The sequence below is a fragment of the Oncorhynchus masou genome, unplaced genomic scaffold (assembly GCF_036934945.1).
Source record: "Oncorhynchus masou masou isolate Uvic2021 unplaced genomic scaffold, UVic_Omas_1.1 unplaced_scaffold_1467, whole genome shotgun sequence".
Lineage (NCBI taxonomy): Eukaryota > Metazoa > Chordata > Actinopteri > Salmoniformes > Salmonidae > Oncorhynchus > Oncorhynchus masou.
This window is the reverse complement of record NW_027004660.1, coordinates 131,763-145,000: the sequence shown is the minus strand read 5'-3', so window position 1 is coordinate 145,000 and position 13,238 is coordinate 131,763. Positions and strand designations below refer to the sequence as shown.

The 13,238-nt window shown below is 48.6% G+C and overlaps 1 protein-coding gene across 1 annotated transcript in view; it reads right to left on the bottom strand.

Annotated features, from left to right (window-relative positions):
• Positions 1-12,032, bottom strand: part of LOC135530954 (E3 ubiquitin-protein ligase SMURF1-like) — a gene marked incomplete at its 3' end in the record, with an annotated part of 12,901 nt that extends 869 nt beyond the window's left edge. The window contains exons 1-4 of the mRNA XM_064959123.1: positions 11,768-12,032; positions 8,223-8,261; positions 7,738-7,846; positions 2,648-2,781 (exon numbers count right to left, since the gene is read on the bottom strand). Coding sequence (XP_064815195.1) covers positions 2,648-2,781; positions 7,738-7,846; positions 8,223-8,261; positions 11,768-11,822 — 337 coding nt within the window. The remainder of the gene's footprint in view (positions 1-2,647; positions 2,782-7,737; positions 7,847-8,222; positions 8,262-11,767) is intronic.
• Between the last annotated feature and the right edge of the window lie 1,206 nt (positions 12,033-13,238).

The following is a 13,238-nucleotide window of genomic DNA, read 5'->3' as shown; positions in this document are numbered from 1 at the left end:
GCAGCTACTCTTCCTGGGGTTTATTATGGATCCCCATTAGTTCCTGCCAAGGCAGCAGCTACTCTTCCTGGGGTTTATTATGGATCCCCATTAGTTCCTGCCAAGGCAGCAGCTACTCTTCCTGGGGTTTATTATGGATCCCCATTAATCACGGTACTCCATTCTGCTTGTTTATGTTTTATCTGTCGGCCCCAGCCGCACTCAGGCTCTGTGTGTAGTTAATCCGACCCTCCCTGCCTAGTCAACGCCATTTTACCTGCTGTTGTTGTGCTAGCTGATTAGCTGTTGTTGTCTCACCTACTGTTTTAGCTAGCTTTCCCAATTCAACACCTGTGATTACTGTATGCCTCGCTGTATGTCTCTCTCAAATGTCAATATGCCTTGTATACTGTTGTTCAGGTTAGTTATCATTGTTTCAGTTTACAATGGAGCCCCTAGTTCCACTCTTCATACCCCTGATACCTCCTTTGTCCCACCTCCCACACATGCGGTGACCTCACCCATTACAGCCAGCATGTCCAGAGATACAACCTCTCTCATCATCACCCAGTGCCTGGGCTTACCTCCGCTGTACCCGCTCCCCACCATACCCCTGTCTGCGCATTATGCCCTGAATATATGCTACCATGCCCAGAAATCTGCTCCTTTTATTCTTTGTCCCCACCGCTCTAGGCGACCAGTTTTGATAGCCTTGAGCCGCACCCTCATACTACTCCTTCTCTGTTCCGCGGGTGATGTGGAGGTAAACCCAGGCCCTGCATGTCCCCAGGCACCCTCATTCGTTGACTTCTGTGATCGAAAAAGCCTTGGTTTCATGCATGTTAACATCTGAAGCCTCCTCCCTAAGTTTGTTTTACTCAATGCTTTAGCACACTCTGCGAACCCTGATGTCCTTGCCATGTCTGAATCCTGGCTTAGGAAGGCCACCAAAAATTCTGAGATTTCCATACCCAACTATAACATCTTCCGTCAAGATAGAACTGCCAAAGGGGGAAGAGTTGCAGTCTACTGCAGAGATAGCCTGCAAAGTAATGTCATACTTTCCAGGTCCATACCCAAACAGTTCGAACTACTAATTTTAAAAATGACTCTCTCCAGAAATAAGTCTCTCACTGTTGCCGCCTTCTACCGACCCCCCTCAGCTCCCAGCTGTACCCTGGACACCATTTGTGAATTGATCGCCACCTATTGAGCTTCAGAGTTTGTTCTGTTAGGTGACCGAAACTGGGATATGCTTAACACCCCGGCAGTCCTACAATCTAAGCTAGATGCCCTCAATCTCACACAAATCATCAAGGAACCCACCAGGTACAACCCTAAATCTGTAAACAAGGGCACCCTCATAGACGTCATCCTGACCAACTGGCCCTCCAAATACACCTCCGCTGTCTTCACCCAGGATCTCAGCGATCACTGCCTCATTGCCTGTATCCGCTACGGAGCCGCAGTCAAACGACCACCCCTCATCACTGTCAAACGCTCCCTAAAACACTTCTGTGAGCAGGCCTTTCTAATCGACCTGGCCCGGGTATCCTGGAAGGACATTGACCTCATCCCGTCAGTTGAGGATGCCTGGTTATTCTTTAAAAGTAACTTCCTCACCATTTTAGATAAGCATGATCCGTTCAAAAAATGCAGAACTAAGAACAGATACAGCCCTTGGTTCACTCCAGACCTGACTGCCCTCGACCAGCACAAAAACATCCTGTGGCGGACTGCAATAGCATCGAACAGTCCCCGCGATATGCAACTGTTCAGGGAAGTCAGGAACCAATACACTCAGTCAGTCAGGAAAGCAAAGGCCAGCTTCTTCAGGCAGAAATTTGCATCCTGTAGCTCTAACTCCAAAAAGTTCTGGTATGGTCAGTACAGAGCCTCTAGTACCAGGGCAAAGAGCTAGCAAGCTACTGCTCTGTTTCAGCTGGTATGGTCAATCTAGCTGTATGGAGGAGGTACTGCTCTGTTTCAGCTGGTATGGTCAGTCTAGCTGTATGGAGGAGAAGGTACTGCTCTGTTTCAGCTGGTATGGTCAGTCTAGCTGTATGGAGGAGGTACTGCTCTGTTTCAGCTGGTATGGTCAATCTAGCTGTATGGAGGAGGTACTGCTCTGTTTCAGCTGGTATGGTCAGTCTAGCTGTATGGAGAAGGTACTGCTCTGTTTCAGCTGGTATGGTCAGTCTAGCTGTATGGAGGAGAAGGTACTGCTCTGTTTCAGCTGGTATGGTCAGTCTAGCTGTATGGAGAAGGTACTGCTCTGTTTCAGCTGGTATGGTCAATCTAGCTGTATGGGAGGAGGAGTACTGCTCTGTTTCAGCTGGTATGGTCAGTCTAGCTGTATGGAGAAGGTACTGCTCTGTTTCAGCTGGTATGGTCAGTCTAGCTGTATGGAGAAGGTACTGCTCTGTTTCAGCTGGTATGGTCAGTCTAGCTGTATGGAGGAGAAGGTACTGCTCTGTTTCAGCTGGTATGGTCAGTCTAGCTGTATGGAGGAGGTACTGCTCTGTTTCAGCTGGTATGGTCAGTCTAGCTGTATGGAGAAGGTACTGCTCTGTTTCAGTTGATGGAGTTAGCCAGCAGTCGTATACAGCCTGTGTGTGTGTGTGTGTGTGTGTGTGTGTGTGTGTGTGTGTGTGTGTGTGTCTCTTACAGCCCGTGTCCTTCAGTCTGCTGATGGAGTTAGCCAGCAGTCGTATACAGCCCAGGAACCCGGCGCCCTGCCGCTTGTGGATCTTCTTATGGTTCCACACACTGATGGTGATGGAGTCTGTCTTCCCTATGTACCTACACACACACACACACACACACACACACACACACACACACACACACACACACACACACACACACACACACACACACACACACACGGGTCAGGATTAGAGGTCGACAGATTAATTAGGGCCGATTTCAAGTTTTCATAACAATCGGTAAATCGGCCTTCTTGGACGCCGATTGTGGCCGATTACATTTCTCCACGAGGAGACTGAGTGGCAGGATGACCACCTGGTACATTGCTCTCCACGGGGAGACTGAGTGGCAGGATGACCACCTGGTACATTGCTCTCCACGGGGAGACTGAGTGGCAGGATGACCACCTGGTACATTGCTCTCCACGAGGAGACTGAGTGGCAGGATGACCACCTGGTACATTGCTCTCCACGGGGAGACTGAGTGGCAGGATGACCACCTGGTACATTGCTCTCCACGGGGAGACTGAGTGGCAGGATGACCACCTGGTACATTGCTCTCCACGGGAGACTGAGTGGCAGGATGACCACCTGGTACATTGCTCTCCACGGGAGACTGAGTGGCAGGATGACCACCTGGTACATTGCTCTCCACGGGGAGACTGAGTGGCAGGATGACCACCTGGTACATTGCTCTCCACGAGGAGACTGAGTGGCAGGATGACCACCTGGTACATTGCTCTCCACGGGAGACTGAGTGGCAGGATGACCACCTGGTACATTGCTCTCCACGGGGAGACTGAGTGGCAGGATGACCACCTGGTACATTGCTCTCCACGGGGAGACTGAGTGGCAGGATGACCACCTGGTACATTGCTCTCACGGGGAGACTGAGTGGCAGGATGACCACCTGGTACATTGCTCTCCACGGGGAGACTGAGTGGCAGGGTGACCACCTGGTACATTGCTCTCCACGGGGAGACTGAGTGGCAGGGTGACCACCTGGTACATTGCTCTCCACGGGGAGACTGAGTGGCAGGATGACCACCTGGTACATTGCTCTCCACGGGGAGACTGAGTGGCAGGATGACCACCTGGTACATTGCTCTCCACGGGGAGACTGAGTGGCAGGATGACCACCTGGTACACGGGTGCAGCGTCAAAATGACCTTGTGGCTGCAAGGAGCCAAGGTAAGTTGCTGGTTTGGTTGTTACAATGTAACAGCAATATTCAGACTGAGGGATGCCACCCGTTAGATAAAATACAGAACCGTCTTTCACTGAAAGAATAAACGTTTTGTTTTCGAAATGATAGTTTACGGATTTGACCATATTAATGACCCGAGGCTCGTATTTCTGTGTGTTATTATATTATAATTAAGTCTATGATTTAATATTTGATACAGCAGTCTGACTGAGCGGTGGTAGGCAGCTGCAGGCTCGTAAGCATTCATTCAAACTTTACTGTGTTTGCGAGCAGCTACCAGTACTGAGTAATGATAACTAGGTTATATACACAGGGTACCAGTACTGAGTAATGATAACTAGGTTCTATACACAGGGTACCAGTACTGAGTAACGATAACTAGGTTCTATACACAGGGTACCAGTACTGAGTAATGATAACTAGGTTATATACACAGGGTACCAGTACTGAGTAACGATAACTAGGTTCTATACACAGGGTACCAGTACTGAGTAATGATAACTAGGTTATATACACAGGGTACCAGTACTGAGTAATGATAACTAGGTTCTATACACAGGGTACCAGTACTGAGTAATGATAACTAGGTTATATACACAGGGTACCAGTACTGAGTAATGATAACTAGGTTATATACACAGGGTACCAGTACTGAGTCACGATAACTAGGTTATATACACAGGGTACCAGTACTGAGTAATGATAACTAGGTTATATACACAGGGTACCAGTACTGAGTAATGATAACTAGGTTATATACACAGGGTACCAGTACTGAGTAATGATAACTAGGTTCTATACACAGGGTACCAGTACTGAGTAACGATAACTAGGTTCTATACACAGGGTACCAGTACTGATTAATGATAACTAGACTATATACACAGGGTACCAGTACTGAGTAATGATAACTAGGTTATATACACAGGGTACCAGTACTGAGTAATGATAACTAGGTTATATACACAGGGTACCAGTACTCCGTCACGCTAGCTCCCCACTCCGTCACGCTAGCTCCCCACTCCGACACGCTAGCTCCCCACTCCGACACGCTAGCTCCCCACTCGTCACGCTAGCTCCCCACTCGTCACGCTAGCTCCCCACTCCGTCACGCTAGCTCCCCACTCCGTCACGCTAGCTCCCCACTCCGTCACGCTAGCTCCCCACTCCGTCACGCTAGCTCCCCACTCCGTCACGCTAGCTCCCCACTCCGTCACGCTAGCTCCCCACTCCGTCACGCTAGCTCCCCACTCGTCACGTTAGCTCCCCACTCGTCACGTTAGCTCCCCACTCATCACGTTCGTTCCCCACTCATCACGTTCGCTCCCCACTCATCACGTTAGCTCCCCACTCATCACGTTAGCTCCCCACTCATCATGCTGGACACACATTGTCACCAAAAGCACTCACAAACTTCTACAGATGCACAATCGAGAGAATCCTGTCGGGCTGTATCACCGCGTGGTACGGCAACTGCTCCGCCCACAACCGTAAGGCTCTCCAGAGGGTAGTGAGGTCTGCACAACGTATCACCGGGGGCAAACTACCTGCCCTCCAGGACACCTACACCACCCGATGTCACAGGAAGGCCATAAAGATCATCAAGGACAACACCCACCCGAGCCACTGCCTGTTCACCCCGCTATCATCCAGAAGGCGAGGTCAGTACAGGTGCATCAAAGCTGGGACCGAGAGACTGAAAAACAGCTTCTATCTCAAGGCCATCAGACTGTTAAACAGCAACCACTAACATTGAGTGGCTGCTGCCAACACACTGACTCAACTCCAGCCACTTTAATAATGGGAATTGATGGGAAATGAGGTAAAATATATCACTAGCCACTTTAACTATGCCACTTTGTTTACATACTCATCTCATATGTATATACTGTACTCGATACCATCTACTGCATCTTGCCTATGCCGCTCTGTACCATCACTCATTCATATATCTTTATGTACATATTCTTTATCCCTTTACACTTGTGTGTATAAGGTAGTAGTTTTGGAATTGTTAGGTTAGATTACTCGTTGGTTATTACTGCATTGTCGGAACTCGAAGCACAAGTATTTCGCTACACTCGCATTAACATCTGCTAACCATGTATGTGACAAATACATTTGATTTGAACTTCACACAATGTGACACGTCATGTAGAAATGTTGAAACTGTGCATTATGTTCATAAAACAATGTCCCTACAGGCTAGAAGACTTTCCAGAAGACCGTCTGCTGCCTCGGGGAACAGGCCTGTCCGCTGCCTCGGGGAACAGGCCTGTCCGCTGCCTCGGGGAACAGGCCTGTCCGCTGCCTCGGGGAACAGGCCTGTCCGCTGCCTCGGGGAACAGGCCGTGTGTGTTGGGCTCCGACGGCCTCCTGCCTCAGTGAACAGACCGTCTACTGCCTCTGTGTACAGGCCGTGTGTGTTGGGCTCCGACGGCCTCCTGCCTCGGTGAACAGACCGTCTACTGCCTCTGTGTACAGACCGTGTGTGTTGGGCTCCGACGGCCTCCTGCCTCGTGAATGACACCATTACTGCACTTTTAGAATGTTTTTATTTAATTTATTTAAACTTTAATTAGGCACGTCAGTCAAGACAAGGTCTTATTTACAACGACGGCCTACCGAAAGGCCTCCTGAGGGGACGGGGCTGGGACTTTTAAAGAAGAGAGACACTGAAGAGTGACCCAAGACGAAAACATGACAACACAGCGTGCTAGCAACACAGCGTGCTAGCAACACAGCATGCTAGCAACACAGCATGCTAGCAACACAGCATGCTAGCAACACAACAACAACATGGTAGCAACACAGCCCGCTAGCAACACAGCATGCTAGCAACACAGCATGCTAGCAACACAACAACAACATGGTAGCAACACAGCCCGCTAGCAACACAACAACAACATGGTAGCAACACAGCCCGCTAGCAACACAACAACAACATGGTAGCAACACAGCATGCTAGCAACACAGCGTGCTAGCAACACAGCGTGCTAGCAACACAGCGTGCTAGCAACACAGCATGCTAGCAACACAACAACAACATGGTAGCAACACAGCCCGCTAGCAACACAGCAACAACATGATAGCAACACAGCATGCTAGCAGCACACCATGACAACAACATGCTAGCAACACAAGATGACAACACAGCATGGTAGCAAAACAAGATGACAACACAGCATGGTAGCAACACAACATGACAACACAGCATGGTAGCAAAACAAGATGACAACACAGTATGGTAGCAAAACAAGATGACAACACAGCATGCTAGCAACACAAGATGACAACACAGTATGGTAGCAAAACAAGATGACAACACAGTATGGTAGCAAAACAAGATGACAACACAGCATGGTAGCAACACAACATGACAACATGGCAGCAACACATGACAACACAGCAGCAACACATGACAACACAGCATGGTAGCAACACAACAACATGGCAGCAACTAATGACAACACAGCATGGCAGCAACACAAGATGACAACACAGCAGCAACACATGACAACACAGCATGGTAGCAACACAACAACATGGCAGCAACTAATGACAACACAGCAGCAACACAACAACACAGCAGCAACACAACAACACAGCACGGTACAGACAACGGACAAGAAGAGAGACCAGTAAAATAAAAACAAGTCATCAATGGAAGGGAAACAGACTGTAGCCCCATGAAATCAGCCCCTCAATAACCCAACGCCCACTGTGACGGCCCTGAATTCTCTGACCGGTCTCAGTGCTTAAAACGATATCAACCGGTTCAGAACCTTATTTTGCTGTTCAGTGGGTGTGTGGGTTTCAGTGGGCCGCAGTGGGTGTACTCACAGGTCATAGTGTTGGTTCCATTTGGGGTCCAGAGTGCTCTTCACTGTGTCTGTAGAATGACACTGTCCTGATCCATCCACCACTACCTTTGCAAATGGGTCCGGCAACCCTACACACACACACGCACACGCACACGCGCACACACACACACACACGCACACGCACACGCACACGCACACGCACATTATAAAGTAGAATGTGAAAGAGAGAGGAAGACAAAGAAAGATGGAGACAGAGATACTTACAGAAGGAGACAGACAGAGAAGAGGGATCAGAGATACTTACAGAAGGAGACAGACAGAGAGGAGGGATCAGAGATACTTATAGAAGGAGACAGACAGGGAGGAGGGATCAGAGATACTTACAGAAGGAGACAGACAGGGAGGAGGGATCAGAGATACTTACAGAAGGAGACAGACAGAGAGGAGGGATCAGAGATACTTACAGAAGGAGACAGACAGGGAGGAGGGATCAGAGATACTTACGGAAGAAGTCTTTCTTTGCAAGGTTCTTGGCACATAAGACTAAAACACAGAACAGACAACTGTCAGTCAACCAAACAGATGTCACTACAGACAGCCTGCCAGCCAATCAGATCAGTGACTGGCTGCTGTAAGCCAAGCAACAGATGTCTCTTCACCTCCCTCCCTCTCTCCCACAGCTTCTCTCTTCACCTCCCTCCCTCTCTCCCACAGCTTCTCTCTTCACCTCCCTCCCTCTCTCCCACAGCTTCTCTCTTCACCTCCCTCCCTCCCTCTCTCCCACAGCTTCTCTCTCTTCACCTCCCTCCCTCCCTCCCACAGCTTCTCTCTCTTCACCTCCCTCCCTCTCTCCCACAGCTTCCCTCTTCACCTCCCTCCCTTTCTCTCCCACAGCTTCCCTCTTCACCTCCCTCCCTTTCTCTCCCACAGCTTCCCTCTTCATCTCCCTCCCTTTCTCCCCCACAGCTTCCCTCTTCACCTCCCTCCCTTTCTCTCCCACAGCTTCCCTCTTCATCTCCCTCCCTTTCTCCCCCACAGCTTCCCTCTTCACCTCCCTCCCTTTCTCTCCCACAGCTTCCCTCTTCACCTCCCTCCCTTTCTCTGCCCACAGCTTCCCTCTTCACCTCCCTCCCTTTCTCTCCCACAGCTTCACTCTTCGTCTCCCTACCTTTCTCTCCCACAGCTTCCCTCCTTCTCTCCCTCCTCATCCCCACAGCTTCTCTCTCATCCTCATCCCTACAGCTTCTCTCTCAACCTCATCCCTACAGCTTCTCTCTCAACCTCATCCCTACAGCTTCTCTCAACCTCCTCATCCCCACAGCTTCTCTCTCAACCTCCTCCCTACAGCTTCTCTCTCCTCATCCCTACAGCTTCTCTCTCCTCCTCCTCCTCCTCATCCCTACAGCTTCTCTCATCCTCCTCCCTACAGCTTCTCTCTCATCCTCCTCCCTACAGCTTCTCTCTCATCCTCCTCCCTACAGCTTCTCTCTCTCCCTCCTCCCTATAGCGTCTCTCTCATCCTCCTCCCTACAGCTTCTCTCTCATCCTCCTCCCTACAGCTTCTCTCTCATCCTCCTCCCTACAGCATTCCTCCCTACAGCTTCTCTCATCCTCCTCCCTACAGCTTCTCTCTCATCCTCCTCCCTACAGCTTCTCTCTCATCCTCCTCCCTACAGCTTCTCTCTCATCCTCCTCCCTACAGCTTCTCTCTCATCCTCCTCCCTACAGCTTCTCTCTCATCCTCCTCCCCACAGCTTCTCTCTCATCCTCCTCCCCACAGCTTCTCTCTCACCCTCCTCCCTACAGCTTCTCTCTCATCCTCCTCCCTACAGCTTCTCTCTCATCCTCCTCCCTACAGCTTCTCTCTCATCCTCATCCTACAGCTTCCTCTCATCCTCCTCCCTACAGCTTCTCTCTCATCCTCCTCCCTACAGCTTCTCTCTCATCCTCCTCCCCACAGCTTCTCTCTCTCATCCTCCTCCCCACAGCTTCTCTCATCCTCCTCAGCTTCTCTCCTCCTCCTCCCCACAGCTTCTCTCTCATCCTCCTCCCACAGCTCTCTCTCTCCCTCCTCCCTATAGCGTCTCTCTCATCCTCCTCCCTACAGCTTCTCTCTCATCCTCCTCCCTACAGCTTCTCTCTCATCCTCCTCCCTACAGCTTCTCTCTCATCCTCCTCCCTACAGCTTCTCTCTCATCCTCCTCCCTACAGCTTCTCTCTCATCCTCCTCACTACAGCTTCTCTCTCATCCTCCTCCCTACAGCTTCTCTCTCATCCTCCTCCCTACAGCTTCTCTCTCATCCTCCTCCCTACAGCTTCTCTCAGCATCTATCCTGTGTATGTGTGTGTAGTGTATTTCAGTGTGTCTGTGGTGACCTGTTCTCATTGAGAGTATTAAATGGTAAGGGCCCTGAAGTAAGTGTTTCACAGTTAGCCTACACCTGTTGTCTCTCTCTGACCCTAACCCACCTGTTGTCTCTCTCTGACCCTAACCCACCTGTTGTCTCTCTCTGACCCTAACCCACCTGTTGTCTCTCTCTGAGCCTAACCCACCTGTTGTCTCTCTCTGACCCTAACCCACCTGTTGTCTCTCTCTGACCCTAACCCACCTGTTGTCTCTCTCTGACCCTAACCCACCTGTTGTCTCTCTCTGACCCTAACCCACCTGTTGTCTCTCTCTGACCCTAACCCACCTGTTGTCTCTCTCTGACCCTAACCCACCTGTTGTCTCTCTCTGACCCTAACCCACCTGTTGTCTCTCTCTGACCCTAACCCACCTGTTGTTTGTGACAGATACAGGTCTTATTTGGACACACAGCTGGAACGATGTCTGTTACTGTAGTAGTTAATGGAAGCCGTGCAGACTGGCAGGGTCTCTATTCACATGGAGATGATGTCTTTCTGCAGTCTGAGCTTCGTCCACTGGTTCACACAGCAACACTGTGTGTGGTTTGCTATCTAATAGACGTGTGCCAACACTCTGGGTGTGACATGCTTGCTAAACACACCCAGCAGATGAATTGTCTGGCTAACTACTAACGAGTCAACTATAAAAAATAAAATAAAAACTATCTAGGTGCTAGCCAACGTTACTGAGTATACATTAGTCAACTTAGTTTAGCGGCTTAATTTGCTCTAGAAACCCTACCAACTAGCTGCTTTGAGATCAGTTAGCTAGCTAGCTACATCTCTAAACACTAGCTGGTTAGCCAGGTTAGATATCTTGGTAATGTAGAGAGCAGGTCAGTTATAGGGGAAGTAGTTCGCTAGAATAGCTCCTAAATAGCCTAGGAAGGGCACTGGTTAGGTCCAGTTAGGACACTGGTTAGGTCCAGTTAGGACACTGGTTAGGTCCAGTTAGGACACTGGTTAGGTCTAGTTAGGACACTGGTTAGGTCCAGTTAGGACACTGGTTAGGTCCAGTTAGGACACTGGTTAGGTCCAGTTAGGACACTGGTTAGGTCCAGTTAGGACACTGGTTAGGTCTAGTTAGGACACTGGTTAGGTCTAGTTAGGTCTAGTTAGGACACTGGTTAGGTCTAGTTAGGACACTGGTTAGGTCTAGTTAGGTCTAGTTAGGACACTGGTTAGGTCTAGTTAGGACACTGGTTAGGTCTAGTTAGTATTCAGCTCATGACTAACCTACTAACTAACTGTTCCCGTTAGTTAACTAGCCAAACACCTTGGACGAGGCTGTTACAATGGCATTTGGCAGAGACAAACCAGCCTGTTAAATCAGGCGAATATTAGACGCCTTTCAATCTAAATAGCTGGTTAATAACGTTAATGTCCACGAACTAGCTATCCTCATCCGTTTGTTGAGTTATTTGAACTAACTAATAAGAGTTAAGGCCTAGTTAACGTTACCTATTGTACGTAACGTTAGATGTCAGTAAATAGAGAAACCCCGGATGTGAACCCTGTCCAGTGTCGCTGGCGCCATGACAGGCTCGGAAATGTAGCTCTGTCCACCCCCTGTTACAGGCTTTTAAATCCCGAATAATACAAATGAAACCGTAAGCGCTTTCACGGTGTTTTAGTTAGTTTACCTGTCAGGCGGATTTTGATGCTGGACCCGGTCCTCCGAGACCCAGGACCCGACATCACAGCGGAAGAACTGTTACTGTAAACTCCCGTTTTTTTGTTGGTGTCGCTCCAACACACCAACTCGACACTCCTTCCTGGGGGATAGTACTCTAGGTTGTCAGTGTATGTGGCTTGTGTCTGTCTTCTTCAGGGGTTAAATGTGTATTATTTCCTGGCGAAATCCCCCGTCCCGACCGAGCCGCAACACAGACGGACATTTTCGGTGGCTCTGGACCATAGAATTAGAATACTAGAAGGGACGTGAACCGTCTTATGATTGTCTAAAGGGCGGCCATGTTGGTCAGGGAGTCGACCAACCATGGTTTCCCAGTGCTGTAATATAAGATATTGTGAAAAAATAATGAATGTAAATCATTTATCTGCACTGTATGTGTGTTAGCCAGTTTTAGAGGAAGGATTTCCATTATTTTAATTAAATGCCAACATTCAAACAATGCAGTCAATCCACCACAGCCAACAAACAAAAATGGACATTTATGGTCTGTAAACATATATTTTAGTATAAAAAAATAGTATAAAACCCATAAATTGTATTTCTAATTATGTAAGGTATAATGAATGAGTGGCTATGCATTCTATGGAAAACGATGAACAATGTAGATCCACTGAGTATCTAGCAAGTTTTCTACAGTAGCAGTTCTAGTTCTACAGTAATCTACAGTAGTTGCCTTGGTAACCAAACAAACCCGACGCAACGCAGAGAGCTTGGATACAGCCGTGGTTTATTGGCCATATACCACAACCCCCTGAAGTGCCTTATTGCTATTATAACCTGGTTATCAATGTCATCAGACCAGTCAAAATAAATATTTTGTCATGCCCGTGGTAACCACGGCTGTCAGCCAATCAGCATTCAGGGCTCGAACCACCCTGTTTATAAAGGGAAATAATACACGCTCTAGAATGCCATTCAAGCCACTCAGAAATTTGCATTCAACAATGGCATGGTATAAATTACAATATTTTCGGATGACAATAATTATATTACATCATTTCTGATATCACATGCCTTTTCTTTTAATGCATAAGAAAAATCTGGATTCCAATTTGAATGGTTTGGATTTCTCCCTGACCAATGTGGCTGCCATTTTCACCCCATTCTGGAATTTGACGGTTTATGACATTTCCCCTCTAGTAATTTGATTGGATCTCTATGTTCTGGACTGGCTCAAACAGGCATGTCCTGAAGTTACATGGCAAATACTTCCTCGGGTCTGGAAACATAGGCGTGCTCGGAAATCGGACTGTTTAGGATAAATGTTTTTTTTAAGTGTGAACGGCAAGGAGAGAGAAGGAGGCGGGAGGGAGGAAAGAGTAAGGAGAGACACAGAGAAGGAAAGGAAGGAAGGAGAGGGTAAAGAAGAGAGAGAAGGAAAGTAAGGAAGGAGAGAGAGAGAAGAAAGGAATGGAAGG